The 19,869-nt window shown below is 43.0% G+C and overlaps 1 protein-coding gene across 2 annotated transcripts in view; it reads right to left on the bottom strand.

Moving 5' to 3' along the window:
* mgst2 (microsomal glutathione S-transferase 2) overlaps positions 1-17,554 on the bottom strand; it is a 43,489-nt gene extending 25,935 nt beyond the window's left edge. Inside the window, exons 1-2 of one of the 2 annotated variants that reach the window (XM_072584100.1) lie at positions 17,444-17,554; positions 7,882-7,981 (exon numbers count right to left, since the gene is read on the bottom strand). In XM_072584100.1, coding sequence (XP_072440201.1) covers positions 7,882-7,981; positions 17,444-17,501 — 158 coding nt within the window. In that variant the 5' untranslated portion in view covers positions 17,502-17,554. Of the gene's footprint in view, positions 1-7,881; positions 7,982-13,265; positions 13,319-17,443 lie in introns of those variants that run through there. The other variant, XM_072584101.1, reaches the window with a different exon arrangement.
* Between the last annotated feature and the right edge of the window lie 2,315 nt (positions 17,555-19,869).

Genomic DNA, 19,869 nt, shown 5'->3' with positions numbered 1-19,869 from the left:
GGGCGAAATTGTCCAGGATTTCCATTTCTGGTCCTTCTAACGTTTTTTGCTGGATATGGCACATATACAGGTGTCAGGTAGGGATGGGGTGGATAGGGATTTGAGCTGGAACAAGCACAGCAGGCCGAGGAGGAGGAGGAGGATCGACGTTTCTGATCGGAATCTTTGTTAGGATACTGGAATGAGCTGCCTGAGGAAGCTGCCTGACTCTCCAGCATCTGCACTTCTTACTATCTACAGATAGGGACAGGGCCAGCCTTGGTTGTGATGGCCTCCACAGGTGAATAGTTCTGGTGCAGCTGTTATCTCAGCTCATGTGTGAAGACAGAACATTTAGGAAATGCACTGGATAAACGTGAATGAGTATTTCTGGGCAAGCTAGTGGTGGAAGGAGGGCAAGGAAAGGGCAAACTGAATTTATTCACCTTGATGATGCGTACCACTAATTTATGTCTCTGTTATCTGAGCAAGCAGCCATCACAATACAATTACACACAAATGATTCATGTTCATGTGAAGTCAAATCTTATGTTGTCTAAAGGTTTGCTGTGAATTATTCACCAGCACCATATCATTATATGGATATGCCTCAATTAAGGTAAGGGACTGACTGACGTTAATTATTGGCAATCAAAGATTGTATCTGTAAGCAAATAAAACTTCAACTTTTTTTCCTACTCCAAGTGGAACAAAAGGGAAGGTTCTCTCACAGTGTTTTATAAAAATAAAATCGATTATAATAAAGTCTTCAAAAACATATGACCTCTGCCTCCTGTTCAATCTCAAGTTCCATATCTTTTACAGGAAAATCATAACTTCTTTTGCCTTAACTCCAGGCCACACTGGCTCATCTGTTACCTCATTTGTACCTTTGTCGACACTAGACTTAAATATCCCAATATTTCTGACCAGACACCCATCCCCTGAAACGTCAGTTCATATAGAACTGCAGGGCTAATGGCCCATCTAACCTTTCAGTGTGGTGTGTGGCTTATTAATGTGTGCCTTTAAACTGTTTGGTATGGCTACATCAATGTGGTACCTTTAAGCCTGCCCTCGGTCTACGAGAAAATCTGCAGGCTGCTGCATAGCTCCTCAGCTTAGGGGGAGCATAACGACTATCCTGTTTCCAAGGTTGTTCTTTTTACTACCCCAATCAGGCTCCCTTCCTGCCCAACTCCAACACAACATTGGCCATCCTCCTAAAATTGGTCCCTCCTTAGCCAGGCATCTGTCCTTTCCTTCTAGCCCTGAAACACCATGGAAGGTTTATTCACAATATGTAGGGAAAAAACCATAGTTCTCTAACATAAAAAGGAGTTAGTAAACTGGCAGAAAGCTCTCTTTATGAAATACAGTAGCGCCTCGACTTATGAACTTAATCTGTCCCGGGACCCAGTCCGGAACTGAATCAATTTTTCCCATTGTTCGGATAGCGTAAGAATGCTTGGATGGCTGTTCACAGCGCATGCGCCAAAGACGAACTGACTAAGATCACGTGGGGCCCCGAGAGCTTTTGCATTCAACAAGCGCGTAGCAAAGCAGAACAATGAAACCACGTGGTCGCACACGGACTTTTTGTGTTCGTACCTTGAATTTTGTACGTACGTTGAAGCAAGATTTTACGTACAATCCTGTTCGTAAACCGATTTGTACATAAACGGGGTCGTTTGTATGTCGAGGTGCTACTGTATCATAAACACTTTCAGTAATACCACTCTACAATTTGCTTCAATTCTCTGTATGAGGGAAGGTGAGGCTGAAAGGAGAATCTGCTTTGACCCTGCTCCTGATTGGTATCCAACCAATTGGGAAGTATATGCATTTGTAGATATTTGACAGAACAAGACCAGCTTCAACAATAACTTATTTATAATTGCACCTTTTACATAAAAAAGGTATGTTTACATTATAGGTGACATTACAAAGCAAAGTATAACACTGGGCCAAAAAATAAGACATGAGGCCAGATGGCTAAATGTTTTAAAAAGTAAGGTGGAGAGGTGTCAGAGATGGAATTCCAGAGCTTTGTTACCAACCATGCAGCAATTATAACTGGGAATGCACAAGAATCTAGGATTAAAAGGAGCACACATATCTCAGAGGATTGTGGGGTTGGAGAGGGTTTCAGAGATAGGGAAGAGCAAAGCCACATTGGGATTTGAAAACAAAGATGAGAATTTTAAAAGCCCTCCATTTCTGTTTATCAGCACCAGCACGAAGAGCAGGAGCTTGGACCAGGGCATGTCGGGAGCAGTGAGGGCTTTTGCCCGAAACGTTGATTTCGCTGCTCGTTGGATGCTGCTTGAACTGTTGTGCTCTTCCAGCACCACTAATCCAGTCACTGATTTGAGTCTTACATCTGACATCAGAGAGCAGAGGTTTCTGGGAAAGGAGGGACTTTTTTTTTATTTCCCTCCAGCTATATAAGTGAATGTTTTCTAAAACCGAGACCCTACCTTTGTAGGGCCTCCGACCCATCAACCTCCTCTAACCTTAAACACCAGGGACACATCAGGTAAGCTTCTCTTCTTTTTTACTTTCCAATAAGGGGATTAGCAGGGATGGCAGTGCAGGGAGAGCAATGTTCCTCCTGCATGATGTTTGAGATGAGGGACTCCATTAGTGTCCCATCCAAGTACATCTGCAGGAAGTGCACCCAACTCTTGCTCCTCCAAAACCACATTAGGGAACGGGAACGGGAGCAGGAGCTGGATAAACTTCGGATCATTCAGGAGGCAGAGGCTGTGCTAGATAAGAGTTACAGGGAAGTAGTTACTCCTCGGCATGAAGAAAGCTGGGTAACTGTTCGAAGGGGGAAAAACCATTCAGTGCAGCGATCCCCTGTGGTCGTTCCCCTGAAAAACAAGTATACCGTTTTGGATACTGTTGGGGGGTACGACTTACCAGGGGTATGCAAGTGGGGTGCAGGTCTCTGGCACAGAGCCTGTCCCTGTTGCATAGGAGGGAAGGAGGGAAAGGAGGAGAGTGTGTTAGTCATTGGGGAACTCAATGATTAGAGAGTCAGATAGAAGGTTCATTGGGAATGAACAAGACTCGTGGTTGGTGTGTTGTCTCCCAGGTGCCAGGGTCAGTGATGTCTCAGATCGTATCTTTGGGGTTCTGAAGGGAGAGAGTGACCAGCCTCAAGTCATGGTCCATGTCGGTACCAATGACATAGGTAGAAAGAGGGATAGGGATGTAGGGCAGGATTTCAGGGAGCTAGGGTTGAATCTGAGTGCTAGAACAAAGAGTTGTAGCTGAGTGCTAGAACAAAGAGTTGTTATCTCTGGTTTGTTACCCGTGCCACGTGATAGCGAGGCAAGGAACAGGGGGAGATATCAGCTAAACACGTGGCTGCAGGGATACTGCAGAAGGGAGGGTTTCAGGTACATGGATAATTGGGGCTCATTCTGCAGAAGGTGGGACCTCTAGAACCAGGAGGTCTTCACTTGAAGCAGAGGGGTAATAATATCTTGGGTGGGAAATTTGCTAGTGATATTTGGGTGGGTTTAAACTGAGAAGGGGGGTGGGAACTGAGGTGTAGTTCCACTGTACAGGAGGATGTGAGTAGGAAAGACAGGGACAGGATTTCATGGCCAGGAGTGTGCTGGCAGACAGCAAGCTGATTTGAAGTGCACCAAGAGTATCCGGAATAAGGTAGGTGAGCTAGCAGCACGGATAGGTACTTGGGACTTTGATGTTGTGGGCATTTCGGAGACATGGATAGAGCAGGGTCACGAATGGATGTTGCAGGTTCCAGGATTTAGAAGGTAGTAAAAGAGGGGGAGGTGTGGCCTTGCTAGTCAAGGACAGTATAACGGTGGCTGAAAGAACTTTTGATGAGGACCCCTCTACTGAGGTGATATGGGCTGAGGTTAGAAACAGGAGAGGAGGTCACACTGCTGGGAGCTTTTTTTTTTAAAAATAGGCCTCCGCGGTGTTCCAGGGATGTGGAGGAGAGGATCGGCAAAACAACTCTGGGTAGGAGTGAAAGGAACAGGGTGATCATTATGGGGACTTTAACTTCCCCAACATTAACTGGAAATGCTATAACTCTGGTACATCATGTGGATCAGTTTTTGTCCAATGTGTGCAGGAGGGTTTCCTGATACATTATGTCGAAGGGCTGACAAGAGGGGAGGCCACACTGGATCTGGTGCTTGGTAATTGACCAGGCCAGGTGTTTGATTTAGTGGTAGGTGAGCACTTTGGAGAGAGTGACCATAACTCAGTTACATTTAGGTTAGCAATGGAAGGGATAGGTACATGCCACAGGGCAAGAGTTATAGATGGGGTAAGGGCAATTATAATGCGATAGGGCAAAACTTAGGAGGCATAGAATGGGGTAGCAAAATGCAGGGGATGGGGACAGTTGAAACATGGAGCTGGTTTAAGGAACAGATATTGCGTGTCCTTGATAGGTATGTCCCTGTCAGGCAGGGAGGAAGTGATAAGGCAAGGGAACCGTGGTTTACTAAAGAAATTGCATCTCTTGTTAAGCAGAAGAAAGAAGCTTATGTGACGTTGAGATGAGATGGTATAGATGAGATGATGGAGGGTTACAGATTAGCTAGGAAGGATTTAAAGACAGAGTTAAGAAGAGCAATGAGGGGACATGAGTTGTCTTTAGCAGGTAGAATGAAGGAGAACTCTAAAGCTTTCTATAGGTACGTGAGGAATAAAAGGATGACTAGGGTAGGAATAGGGCCAAAGACAGAAATGGGAAGTTGTGTATGGACCCTGTGGAGTTTGGAGAGGTGCTAAATGAATATTTCTCATCTGTTTTCACTCACAAAAAGGAGAATATTGTAGAGGAGAAGAATGAGATACAGGATATTAGACTAGAAAGGATCAAGGTTGATAAGGAGGAGGTAAGGAGGAGGTGTTATCAATTCTAGGAGTGAAAGTAGACAATTCCCTGGGCCGGATGGGATTTATTTGAGGATTCTCTGGGAAGCTAGGGAGGTGGTGTTGGAGCCTTTGGCTTTGATTTGAATCGTCATTGTCTACAGGTTTAGTAGAGAGGACTGGAGGATTGCAAATGTTGTGCCCTTGTTCAAGAAGGGCAGTGGGGATGACTGGTAATTATAAACCAGTCAGCCTTACTTCTGTTGTAGGAAAAGTTTTGGAAAGGATTATAAAAGATAGGGTTTATAATCATTTAGCAAGAAATAATTTGATTTCAGATAGTCAACATGGTTTCGTCAATGGGCCGATCACGTCGCACAAACCTCTGAGTATTTTGAGAAGGTGACCAAGCGTGTGGACAAGAGTAGGGCAGTTGATGGACTTGAGTAAATCCTTTAATAATGTTCCACATGGTAGGCTGTTCAAGAAAACACAGAGGCATGGGATTAAGGGCAATTTAGCAGTTTGGATTAGAAACTGGCTTTCTGTAAGAAAGCAGCGAGTGGTAGTTGATGGAAAATATTCAGCCTGGAGTCCGGTTACTAGTGGTGTGCCACAAGGACCTATTTTGGGACCACTGCTGTTTGTCATGTCATTTTTATAAATTACTTAGACACAGGCATAGGTGGATGGGTTAGTAAGTTTGCAGATGACACTGAAGTCGGTGAAATAGTGGACAGTTTGGAAGAATGTTACAGGTTGCAGGGGGACTTGGATAAACTGCAGAACTGGGCGGAGAGGTGGCATTTGGAATTCAAAGCAGATAAATGTGAAGTGATTCACTTTAGGAAAAATAACAGGAAGGCAGAGTACTGGGTCAATGAAAAGATTCTTGGTAGTGTGGATGTGTTGAGGTATCCTGTACATTGACCCCTGAAAGTCGCCATCCAGGTTGATAGCGCTGTTAAGAAGGCATACAGTGTATTAGGTTTGATTGGTAGAGGGATTGAATTCCAGAGCTGTAATGTCATGCTGCAACCTTACAAAACGCTAGTGTGGCCGCACTTGGAATATTATGTACAGCTCTGGTCGCCCCATTACAGGAAGGATGTGGAAACATTGGAAAAGGTGCAGAGGAGATTTACCAGGATGTTGCTTGGTCTGGAGGGAAGGTCTTATGAGGAAAAGCTGAGAGACTGGAGTCTGTTCTCATTGGAGAGAAGGCGGCTAAGAGGGGATTTAATAAGGACATACATGATCAGAGGATTAGATAGGGTAGACAGTGAAAGTCTTTTTCCAAGGATGATGACGTCAGCTTGTACGAGGGGGCATTGCAAAAGTTGAGGTGTGATAGATTTAAGACAGATGTCAGAGGCAGGTTCTTTACTCAGAGTGGTAAGGGTGTGGAATGCCCTGCCTGCCAATGTAGTTAACTCAGCAACATTAGGGGCATTTAAATAGCCCTTGGCCCTTGGATAAGCACATGGATGACAATGGGATAGTGTAGGGGGATGGGCTTAGATTACTTTACAGGTCGGCGTAACATCAAGGGCCGCAGGGCCTGTTCTGGTCTGTATTGTTCTATGTTCTGAGACTTTGCTAGATGGGGAACCAATGGAGTTGAGTGAATACAGAAGTGATAGAGGAGAGTGCCTTGCTGTAAGTTAAGACATAGGCAGAGTTCCAGATGAGCTCAAATGTACCGAGACTGAAACGTGGGAGACTAGACAGATGTGCATTGGAATAATAAAGTAACAAAAGGCACAGATGAGGATTTCAGCAGTAGGTCTACTGGAATCAGGAGAAGTGGAGTGATATTATGGAGGGACAATGGGCATTCTTCAGCCAGCACAAATGTGGTCAGAAGCTTATTGGAGTATCAAGTGTGACTCCAAGGTTGCAAACAGATTGTCTTTATCACAGACTGTTGCCAAGGACATAGGTAGAAGACCATGGCTAGGGAGTGGAGTTTGAAAGGGATTTGAAAACAATGGCTTCCAATTTCAAAGTATTTTTATTACTGCTAATCCAGTACTGGATATCAGATAAGCAATCTGACAGTTTAACAACAGGGGAGGAGTCAAGAGATGCGGTAGTGGTGATGGTGGGGAGGTAGAGCTGAGTGTTGTCAGCATACATGTGAAAACTAATGCCATGCCTTTAGATCATGTCACTGAGGGACCAAGGATGGATCACTTGGAGACACTAGAGGAAATGAGGTAGAGCAGGATGAGAAGCCATTGAATGCAATTTCCTGATTACGATTAGATAGATACAGATAGGATCAGTGCCCCCTTAGCGGGGCAACAATGAGGAAGAGCTTGGATGAGGAAGCTGCAGCCAACCACGTCAATGGTTACAAACAAGTCAAAACAGGCTCAGCTGTGATGCGGTCCATGGTTAAAAATTTACTCAAAAGATTATTAATGAGGCTCATTGATACCTGTACCAATTCTTGATTAAAGTTGAAAAGCAAAAAAAAGTCAAGCCTTTCAAGAGAGGAAGGTAAAAAAAATTAGAAGAACGTGGTTAATTAAACTGAAAATGTGTTTGAGAGTCCGTTTTTGTTCCTGCATGTGATTGTAACTGTGTATAAGGTACTTATTGTTGTACTGGCTGCCAAATACTAGTCCTCCCCTACCCTTTGTGATCTAGTGCAGTTCAGACCGGGTTGTTGGGAACTGAGGCTATCGTTCTGAATGGCCAGAGTCATGGAAATGGCAGCATTGCTCAGAATGTTTATCTAGACAAGGTCTTGCTCTTCTCCAGGAACGTTCTCAACTTGAAAATCCTGCTAATTATTTAACTTTAAAAAAAAAAGAAAGAAAAACCCAAGATTGATTCATGCCTAACAAGACAGTTAATTAAGAAAAATGCAGTAAGAACTTCCTTTTGATTTTTTTATTGATGATAAAACGAGAGTCTTAAAGCGACCACACTGAAAGCTTAAGCACAATTTCATTTGGGAAAAATTGGAAGAAGGAAATCTTCAGTCAATTCTTCAGTGTTAATAGATATTATAAAACTTACTGTGCACGAAATATTCTTTCAAAATCAGGAGATCCTGTAACTGATGGTGGAGCAATTTTATACTTCTTCCTGGCACTTCCTACTTGCTTGGCAAAATGTGCTGCATATACAAGGGAAAGGTTATTTCAAAATGCAGAGCAGTATTAGAACAGTACAAATAAAGGGAGCTATGCTGGGGCAAAGATTTAAACACATCGTATGAAAATACAAAAAACATAGATCATAGCATTCTCACAATCGAAAGTGTGGTGCTGGAAAAACACAGCAGGTCAGGCAGCGTCCGAGGGGCAGGAGAACCGACATAAGCTCTTCATCAGGAACGAGGCTTGTGTGCCAGGGGGCTGAGAGATAAATGGGAGGGGCAGGGGGTGGGGGAAATGTAGCTGAGAATGCAATAGGTAAATGAAAGGCAGGGAGGAGGTTAGAAGTCAGAGGAGGGTGGAGCAGATAGATAGGAAAGACAATGGACAGGTCAAGAGGGAGGTGCTGAGTTGGAAGCTTAGGACTTGGATAAGGTGGGGGAGGGGAAATGAGGAAAATGTTGAAATCCACATTAATCCCATGTGGTTGCTGGGTCCCAAGGCAGAAGATGAGGCATTCTTCCTCTAGGCGTCGGGTGGTTAGGGAGTGGCGGTGGAGGTGGCCCAGGACCTGCATGTCCTTGGTGGATGGGAGAGGGAGTTGAAGTATTCGGCCACAGGGTGATAGGGTTGGTTTGTGCGGACGTTCCAGAGATGTTCTCTGAAATGTCCGCAAGTTGGCGTCCTGTCTCCCCGATGTAGAGGACACCACATCTGGCGCAACGGATACAGTAGACAACATTAGTGGAGGTTGACTCTGAGCTCCAGTACTGGATTAGTCTGCAGTCCTTACTTTCTCAAAGCATTCTCAGTCTAATGAATGCTCCAAGCAATTCTTTATAAAGTAAATGGTCCTAAGGTCAAAAGGTCAAAACACACAGCAGACTACTGCAAGTGATGGTATTGCCTGATGAGAAGCTAAAAGGCAGGATACAAGATTCACTGCTGGTGTGGGTTTTATAACTCATGTAATGTATTGAGGTTCATTCTCAGCAACACACTCCCAATTCATCCAGCTTTTCAAGCCAAATTAGACTTGGAGAAAAATGGATTAGACAGTTAATTCCTTTTGTCTTCAGCCTCGTATTTTCTTGTATACAGCTATTTATCACCTTTCAATAAACTTGCTGGTTCCATAAACCTTTCCTGATGTTTTGAGGAACAAAGATCAGAAGAGTCATCAGGTCATAGTAGTATACAGCATAGAAACAGACCATTCAGTCCAACCCGTCCATGCTGATCAGATATCTGATATATATCCAGTCTCACTTCCCAGCATTTGACCCATATCCCTCTAAACCCTACCTATTCATATACCCATCCAGATGCCTTTTAAAATGTTGCAATCGTACCAGCCTCCACCACTTCCTCTGGAAGCTCATTCCATACAGGCACCACCCTCTGTGTAAAATAGGTCCCCCTTAGGTCTCTTTTAAATCTTTCCCCTCTCACCCTCTAGGTCTGGAGTCCCCCAACCTTGGGGAAAAGACCATACATATAGTTACCCTATCCATACATTTCATAATTTTGTAAACCTCTAAAAGGTCACCTCTCAGCCTCTGACATTCCAGGGAAAACAGCCGCAGCCTGTTCAGCCTCTCCCTATAGCTCAAACCCTCCAACCCTGGCAACAACCTTGTAAATAGTTTCTGAAATCTTTCACGTTTCACAATATCCTTGCTACAGCAGGGAGACCAGAAGTGCACACAATACCCCAAAACTGGCAGAACCAACGACCTGTACAGCCACAACATGACCTCCTAACGTCTTTACTCAATGCACCTACCAAGAAAGGAAAGCATACCAAACACCTTCTTCACTTCACTGTCTACCTGCGATTACACATTCAAGGAACTATGAATCTGCACCCCAAGGTCTCTTTGTTCAGCAACACTCCCCAGGACCTAACCCTTAAGTGTATAAGTCCTGCTCTGATTTGCCCTTCCAAAATGCAGCACCTCACATTTATGCGTTTTAAGACCAGCATCTCCTCCTCTATAATATGGACATTTTTCAAGATGTTACCATCTATTTCCCCACATTCTGTATTTCATATCTTTCTCCACAGTTAAAACTGATGCAAAATACTAATTTAGTATCCCATCCATCTCCTGCAGTTCCACATGTAGGCAGCCTTGCTGATCTTTAACCTATTCTCTCTCTAGCTATCCTTTTGCCCTTGATCTATTTGTAGAATCTCTCAGGATTCTCCTTAACCATATTACCAAACCTATCTCATGTCTCCTTTTTGGCCTCCTGACTTCCCTCTCAAGTATACTCCTACTGCCTTTATACTCTAAGAATTCACTTGATCTATCCTGTCTATAGCTGAAAATGTGTTGCTGGAAAAGCGCAGCAGGTCAGGCAGCATCCAAGGAACAGGAGAATCGACGTTTCGGGCATAAACCCTTCTTCAGGAATCTATCCTGTCTATACCTGACATATGCTTCCTTCTTTTTCTTGACCAAAACCTCAATTTCTCTAGTCATCCAGCATTCCCTACACCTACCAGCTTTCCCCTTCACCCTAACAGGAATACACTGTCTCTGGACTCCTGTTATCTCATTTTTGAAGGCTTCCCATTTTCCAGCTGACCATTTATCTGTGAACATCTGCTCCCAATCAGCATTTGAAAGTTCTTGCCTAATACCGTCAAAATTAGCCTCCCTCTAATTTAGAACTCCAACTTTTAGATCCAGTCTATCCTTTTTCATTATTATTTTAAAACTAATACAATCATGGCCGCTGGCCCCAAGTGCTCCCCACTAACACCTCAGTCACCTGCTCAGCCTCAAGTCCCAAGAGTAGGTCAAGTTTTGCACCTTCTCTAGTAGGTACATTCACATACTGAAATTTTCTTGTACATACTAATTCCTCTCCATCCAAGCTATTAACGCAATGGCAGTCCCAGTCTATGTTTGGAAAATTAAAATCCTCTACCATAACCACCCTATTATTCTTACAGATAACTGAGATCTCCTTATATGTTTGTTTCTCAATTTCCCACTGACTATTAGGGTGTCTATAATACAATCCCAATAAGGTGAACATCCCCTTCTTATTTTTCAGTTCTACCCAAATAACGTCCCTGGAGGTATTCCCAGGAATATCCAAAGTACAGCAGTGATGTTATCCTTAGTCAAAAACACCATGCCCGATCCTCGTTCTATCTTTTCTATAGCATCTATACCCTGGAACATTAAGCTGCCAATCCTGCCCATCCTGTGTCATATCTCTGTAATTGTAAGAGATAAGCTCAACTCCGTTCTGTCACTAGTGTTCCTTTTAGTGGACCAATGCACAGTCAAGTCACAGAATCAATAGCTTAAATCAGAGAGATGAACTCCACTGACATAAATTGTAGAGTCCAGATTAATAAATAGCAACAAGGAGCTTCCTTGTTTACATATTTCAGTATTAAATCAAGCACTTTCCATACAATTTTCTCCCGAACCCATCTTCTCCCAAACTGGGTAACTTGCTCTGTATCAAAAATATTGGCTGTCTGACACTGACTGCTATCAACCTACCATCCTTTGTGAGTCCAGTTATAGTACAAACTATACTGGCCCATATAACATGAGGGAGCCACAGTTAATTCCGGTCCTGTCCTCACCTATGTACAATATATGTACATTTCCAACAGGGGTCACTGCTTAACAAACACAAGCAGATAGCTTGGTTTAATACTCTCTCTCCCAGGGTTGCAAAATCTAAATTGTATTCACACCCACTGTTGCCCAAGAGACCAACTAATCCAGCAGACATGCAACTAAATTTGTGGCGTTCCTAACCAGTTCTAAATCAGTAGTGTGACAGGTGTGAATTTATCTACTGATCATTCTACAAAAATGACGGAAAGAGAAAATGCATAAGATCCGAGAGGTCAATTGCATTGTACTGTACTAGAGTACACACCTAATGGAGATTACTCTTCATATAATCTACCTAGGGCCTCTAGTGGTTAAAATTTGGTATTACAATAATATGCAAACAGCACAAAACATTTTGACATGAAATCACAGAAACTGGTGACACATTCATTTTTACACACACAATTTCCTGACTTGAACTTATTCACGTTTAGGACAGGGTGTTTGGGACATCCTGTTTTTGACTACTTTTGCACAGAAATATTTCGTGATTTCCTTAGAACAGGAGAAAAGTGAAGCTGCAGGTTTGAAAATGAAACAATCCTTTGTTTCATTTCAGATTTCTACAAACTCAATTTCTATAAAAATCAGCTCATACTTCCATCATCAGAGACCCAATAATGCAGAATCCATTTTGCCTTTTATTGTTCTCGAATTTGAAGTGCTTCAGTTTTCCACAGCTACCTTCAATTGTCAAAGACAAATTATTTATACCTTAGCTCAGATGTCAACCACCACATGACTTGGTAACATACCTTCACACTTGGCTGCAAGCGTCTCTCTCTCTCGCTCTAGATTTACTTACTGATTCTCCATGTTTTCTGTGGGGTTTCTTTGTTATCTGGCACAGTTTGTTTCTATTTTCTTTTAAGAGATATGATCTAATATTATACATTTAGTCTCAACATGTCAAATATAGCTTCGTGTCAGCAGAATCAGTCTAATTACATTGATTACTCAAATCTATGCCACTGGTGTTATAGTGGGTTACTGGCTGTCCCAGCAGGCTACCAGATGATATAAACTGATGTGGCAGATGACAGTAGTCCAATGTTTGACTGGTGCACATTGCTGATTCCAACCAGAGAGCAGATAGGCAACTGCTAGGGATCAAGTGGTGGGGGTACATGCAGTACTGTATAACTCAATCAGCACTTGGTACCCTCAAAGACATTGTTTGAGGACCTGATGGGATCCTTTATACCCAAAGTTGATCTAGATTCATCCACAAGAAAGAAAATTCCTATGATGAGATCCGTGGAGGGATTCTTGTATTTGAATGGATATCTTACAAGTCTACTTGGAAAGAGAAGGAGATGAGAATGATAAGTACTTGTATATGAACATCGCTCCAAATAAACCTTGAAAACACTACCCTATGTCATTCTAGTATAAGGTCACAAAGATCCTCATCTCAAAGAAAGTAATGTCATTTGATATTTAGGGAGTTAACTTCAAAATACAAGGAGTGGCTATAAAACTACAACTAATGTAGCTGGCAAAGCAGTGTTAACGGGTTGTGAACCTACTCCACCAACATAAAGTATTACCCTTTATTCAATCATGTCATAATCCAGCAACAAAAATCTTTTGTATGGAATTATTGAAGGTTTTATGCTGCGAGTTTAGTATGAACTAGACAATTGCTCACCTAATACAATGAACCGACAATATATCGAATCACACATTGAAGATCATGGGATTACTGCTCCAAATTGCTCACAGAGGACTCAATCTCTACTAAGGTACGGCTTAATATTTTCCCTATAAGAAGGAAAATCATTCAGAGGAAGATTATTAGGATTATGTAAGATATGTAACATGGAGATAGGTGATTCAGCCCAATTAGTCCATAACAGTGTTTTGTGTTCTGCTACAGCCTCCTCCCATCATCCCTGATCTAAATCTATCATTGTAACCCTCTATTTCCTTCTGCCTATATTGTTACTAATCTTTGGATACCAATCTGAATGCCCAATTGCTGCACACTAGTGATAATGTGCCATTACCAGCATTCTGAAAGCAGACATTAAAACCACTCCACCCCCACCCCCGGCAGCTCGTATGGAACGAGCTACCAGAGGAAGTGGTGGAGGCTCGTACAATTGCAACATTTAAAAGGCATTTGGATGGGTATATGAAAAGGAAGGGTTTGGAGGGATTTGGGCAAGTGGGACTAGATTGGATTGGGATGTCTGGTCAGCATGGACAAGTTGGACTAAAGGGTCTGTTTCCGTTCTGTACATTTCTATGACTATGTGAAGAAAATATCCTTATTTAAAGAACTATGTACACTTGGTATGGTCTTTCAGCCAAGGATTGTCCTATATCCTCATTGTGCAGCCCCCAATCCTTGCCCCAACATCCGTTATTTGAAGTCAGGTAATGTCCCAGGTGACATTTGCCAACTGGCTCACATCAGAATTTAAACAGAGGCTTCTGATTTATACGGTGCAGCTATTCACAATAAATCTGCTAATACAATGAGGCAGCCCAACACATTGTACAGATTTAACACTAATGATCTCACTGGAGGAAATACTTTGGAACAGTTACTGAGTCCAAAAACACTGTCATTAACTCTGATCATTATTCCTAACATTTAATTTTCACCATATTATTTCAGCGACCTCCACATTTTGAACTCAGTATTTTCCTCAACGGAGGTCCTGATTTTACTTATTAAGCAGCAAGACAAATAAGAAAAAAAAAGTCAGCAAAACAAATACAAAAAAACCTTAGAGAATCGCAAGTGATGAAAATCTTAAAGAGGTGGGACTCCTCAGCAGAAGGAATGGAATGGATGACTCTGGAATGAAGTTTAAATAGTATAAAAGTCTTACACTGTGCTGGTGTGACCAAACAGCAAGAGATATTAAACTGCGAGAGATGCAACTGGCCTGCTTTTGCCTCCTAATTGGGAAAGCTTTTCATTTATTTCTATACAACGGGACAAATCTCATATTAAATGTTATTTGTAGCCTCACATTCCAAAAATTTCAACATATTTTACTGATTGGAAATTTCTGACAAAACATAGATAAAATTTTCTTTTTCCTACAATGAATTTCTGTCCTTGGTGTAATGTACTCTTATTGCCCTTATCCTGCCCCTAGCACAAAGCAATGGCATAGGGATGAATTCATTCAATGTTCCATCTCACATTGAGTCTACTTTATTTCTCAACCTTTGGCTCAGCTACTAAATGGAAGCCTACACTCCTCAGGAGCAACAGCACTAGGGTCCCCCAAAATGCCACAGAAACGTATGTATTGATCAGAAAACCAGTAAGCCAGATCAACCTTTCTCTGTTTTGGGTTTTTAAACTCGTCACAAACCTGGTCTTCAAGCTGAGGAAGACTATCATCCATATTCCATCCAGCATATGAAAGGGTCAGCATCTTCTCTGCTTCAGACGCAGGCATGTCTGGACTCAACTCCTTTTGCTCTCCAACCCTCCGCTAGCTGCAGAATCAACCACAATGCTGCGGATCTGGAATCATATGGAGACCTGACCAGGTAAGGATTTCCTTCCCAAATGGGAAGTCGTGAACGAAGTGGTTTTAATAACAATTAACTGTGGTTACATGGTCACTATTAGGCTGGCTTTTGGTTTATTCCAGCTCCAGGTCAGTCAGGGTAGTTGGGCTTGTGGATCTTGGGGAGCAGGTAGAACCAGGCAGTGCGAGGCTGGGGGACTATGAGGATGGAGGCAGTGGAGGGGAGATCACTGGACGTGATGAGGTCACAGATGGTGTGGGTGATAGTGGCCTGTTGGGCCATGATGGGATCGTGGTCAAGAGGAAGGTAGGATATGGTGTCAGAGAGCTGACTTTTGGCCTCTGTGCTGCAGAGGTCCATCCTCCAGACTACCACCATCCTGCCTTTGTCAGCAGGTTTACTGGTGAAACGGCGATTGGTGCGGAGAGAATGGTGCGCTGCATGTTTGGAGGGGGTGAGGTTGGAATGGGCGGGGGGGGGTGGAGAAATCAAAAGTTGCTGATGTCACAATCAGGGGAGACAAGAGGTGAGGAGCAAGTGTCCAAGTGGAAGAGGAAGGATGGAGATGGGGTCCTCGGAGGGAGGTTGGGAGTCTTCATCAAAGAAGAAGGCACAGAGGCGATGGAAAAAGAGCTCCATATCGTGGTGGGCGCCAAACTCGCTAAGGTGGAGGCATAAACGTGAGCCCTTTACTGAGGACAGACCGTTCGGCCTCAGGGAGTTCAAGGTCGGGAGGATGGTGAATATGTGGCAAGGCTCCAGGCTGGGGTTCTGCAGCAGTCTCGAGGAGGCACCCGATGTCGTCTTCTCTATACCAGTGAGACTAAACGTAAACTAAGGGCACATTTCATTGAGCATCTCAGCGAGGACCAGCCTGACCTCCCAGTCACTGCCCATTTAAATTCCCTTTCCCACATCCTCTCCAACATGTCCATCCTCTGCCTCTTTCATTGCCACAGTGAATCAGACTGCAAATTGGAAAAACAACACCTCATATTCCACCTGGGCAGCCAATAGCTCGGAGGACTCAACACGGAGGTCTCTAATTTTAAATAACCTTTCCACCCATCCCCCATTCCATTTCCAGCCCTGCCTCCTCCCTTCTATTCCACCTACCAATCCTTCCTTTCAGCTACCAACCAGATTCAGTCTTCCCAATAACCTACCAGGTCATACCTACCCACTGTGTTCACCTAACACTACTCCACCCCTCTCCCCACCAGTAACCCTGCCCCACCCACCTTCCCCTTTATCTGCAGCTCCGTAGGCCTGAAGGAGGGTCAACTTGCCCACTTACTGATGCTGCCTGACTTGCTGTGACCTCCCAGCCTCCTGCCTGTCCCTTCTGATGCTGCCTGGCTTGCTGTGACCTCCCAGCCTCCTGCCTGTCCCCCCCCCCCCCCGATGCTGCCTGGCTTGCTGTGTTCTCCCAGCCTCCTGCTTGTCCTTTTAAGTGGTGTCTTGTGACAATACAGCTGGTGAGTCAGCCCATTGTACCCACAGAGTTTCAAAAATGCTATCCCATCTATCCATTTCCCATAGTTCTCTATTTGTTTTTATCTTTTCAGAACTTATCCAATTCCTTTCTGAAAAGAACTGCTGAATCTTTTTCTGTCAAAGTATTGCAGCTCACAAACAAGTATGAACAGACTTTTGCCCGAAACGTGGATTTTCCTGCTCCTTGGCCTGACCTGTTTTGCTTTTCACAAACACAAATGTCTGCCCATGGCCTCCTATTCATTTGGCAATAATTCTAATAGGTATCCTGCCACAATTGCTTCTATTTATTCAATCAAAACTGGGTATTCCCCCACCACCAAGACACCAATCAAATCTTTAAACTGCAGCAGCATCTGAACTTCCCTCAGGCCTACTGCTATAAAGTACATCTCCACTGTACCTTCTCCAAAATTTCATGTCCCACCAAACATGTAGGGCCTAGAATTGGACAGTGCGTTCGTTGAGATGTAAAGTTGTTTAAATGAATGTAGTTTAGCACAACTTCCTGCATTCATATCATATTCCAGATTAAACTGCCCTCTGCCTTCCATCCAGGTTCGTCCACTGCCTTTAACCTTTCACCAGCTGGAAGAGATAGGAATTACCTCAAGGGGTTCAAGATAAGGGGACGAAAAACTAAACCCGTTGAAGCTGTTCCTCATTATCCGAATAAAACATGTAGAATTTAACTGAAATGCATGTGGCAGTGTTCCGAGCTCACTGGCACGGTCAAAGGTAGGCGAGAGTACAGCAGGGAGTGTGCATTTGAACAGGAACCATAGGAAATAGAGAATGATACCTGTTACACATACAAAACCAGCGCCTTACCCTGCTGGACGACAGATAACAGTGACACAACAGCTAACAAGACATAATCCTTCGCCATGACTCCAAACAACCTGGAAGAACCAGGCAACAACAACAACAGGAACAGTCTGAGAGGAGGGTGGGGAATGGTAATTTAGCTCCGCCCATGAGGTGTAGTCTCAGCTCTTGCTGTAGGTGAAGGTGATAGACTCTGCTTTATCACCCTGGGGGCGGGGGCAGAACTCACTGATAATTCAGACATTGTAGACGTGCTTAAATAAACCATCAGAGGTGAGGAAAGGCCTGTACAGAAAACCTGTTAGTTAAGCATGATGGTTCATCAGCATAGTCTTCTCTCATTCCTTCTCATGAATTTTACTCATTCTGTTGAAATGATTGATGCTGGCTTCACACTTTGAAAGCGGTGATCGGAGACTGGGATTGTGTCTCGGTTTTACTTTCCCGTTATAAAGTTACGGCTGTTTTATAAAGTACTGTCTGAATTCCATTCCCACTGAAACTGAACTGCAGCTTACTCTTAGCTGGTCACTTGCAGATTAAAATCTTTTTTTTCCCCCTCACGCTGCAAACGATTCAACTTGGGAGATTATTTACAAACCTAAATAGCCTTTATTTTGGTGTAGATTTAAATCCTTATATTGTTTTTTAAAACTATGTTCACTATCAAATGAACAAAATCTAGTGAAGAAACGCCTAGTTTCTATATAAAATAAAAGTTTCTTTTTGAAAAAGAACTACTCTATATCACATTCTGCAGCAACATCTAGTGATTTACAGAGGAACTGCACCATGTCTCTAGCCCTTTATCCCAAGTTTCAAAGACTTCTCAGACCCTTGATATCCATGGACTGGTCAGGATGGACAAGGACTAAGGATCAAAAACAGAAATTGCTGCCGGAGAAGGCAATGTTTACGTTTAGAAATCTGGCGAGTCTTGATCAGAACCGAATTTCTCCAGCAATCTCTTTTTGTTTCAGATCTCCAGTTACCACAGCTTGTTGTGTTATTTTTATGATTAAGATTTTAGCTTATGGTCCACTCTCCTTCCCGCCCTCCTCCATAATTGTCTTAATGTCTTTGTATCTGTCCAATTCAGGCTAAATTAGAGACATATTTAACTTTTACTTTATTCCTGTCTTTTTTTAAACTCACCCATTCATGTTGTAAAAGCCAAGCACAAAATGTGTTCTAAATCTGTACTAATTTGTACCCATCCCTTGACATTCAACAGCATTACTGTTGCTGAATTCCCCAACATCAACATCCTGGGGATTACTGTTAACCAGAAACTGAATTGGACAAGCTATAGAACTACTGTGGCTACAAGAGCAGGTCAGACACTAGGAATCCTGCAGCAAATAGCTCACCTCCTGCATAGGTTTAAGGTGAAAGGGGAAAGATATAAAAGGACCTAAGGGGCAACGTTTTCATACAGTGGGTGGTGCGTGTATGGAATGAGCTGCCACAGGAAGTGGTTGAGGCTGATACAATTACAACATTTAAAAGGCATCTGGATGGGTATATAAATGGGAAGGGTTTAAAGGGACATGGGTCTAGGTTAGAGTGGTGCTGAAAAAGCACAGCAGGTCAGGCAGCATCCGAGGAGCAGGAAAATCGACGTTTCAGGCAAAAGCCCTTCATTAGGAATAGAGCTGTATTCCAGCATCTGCAGTCCTTGTTTTTACCTTTAAAGGGACACGAGCCAAATGGGATTAGATTAATTTAGGGTATCTGGTCGGTGCGGACGAGTTGAACCAAAGGGTCTGTTTCCGTGTTATACAACTCTGACTCAATGACTCGACTATAAGGCACAATGCAGAAATATAATGAAATGTTCCACACTTTCACTTTCTAAACAGTCAAATGTGTGACAGACACTCTGGTAAAATTTATGAAACATGTTAGAAATTCAGCAATTGCAGCAGAGTATAACTTTAGAAATAGTGCAGATTGGTGAAGGTGTTGACTAATAAGGATGGGATTCAGCATAAAATGACTATACAGATTTTTTTGCAAAAATATGTTTTGTTTGCGAAATAAAAGTAGATATCAAACTACTTTAAAATGGACAATATGGAAAATGCAGTCATATACAATTCTTCATTGTACATATAATCAATTCAATTTAAATACCTGATATTTAATATGTGCATTCATTGATAAGTATGCTGCCCAAGGATGTTATATAAGTTACCAGACCCTTAGTGTACAACGAATGAAAGACTTCTAAAGCCCCAGGACCTGATCAGGTGTACCCTTGAACTCTGTGGGAAGCTAGGGAAGTGATTGCTATGCCCCTTGCTGAGATATTTTTATCATTGTTAGCCACAGGTGAGGTGCTGGAAAACCAGAGGTTGGCTAATGTGGTCCCACTATTTAAGAAAGGTGGCAAGGAACAGCCAGGGAACTATAGACCGGAGAGTCTG

The sequence above is a fragment of the Chiloscyllium punctatum genome, chromosome 14 (assembly GCF_047496795.1).
Source record: "Chiloscyllium punctatum isolate Juve2018m chromosome 14, sChiPun1.3, whole genome shotgun sequence".
NCBI classification, from domain to species: Eukaryota; Metazoa; Chordata; class Chondrichthyes; order Orectolobiformes; family Hemiscylliidae; genus Chiloscyllium; species Chiloscyllium punctatum.
The sequence above is the reverse complement of the archived record's forward strand: the minus strand, read 5'-3'. Positions and strand labels throughout refer to the sequence as shown.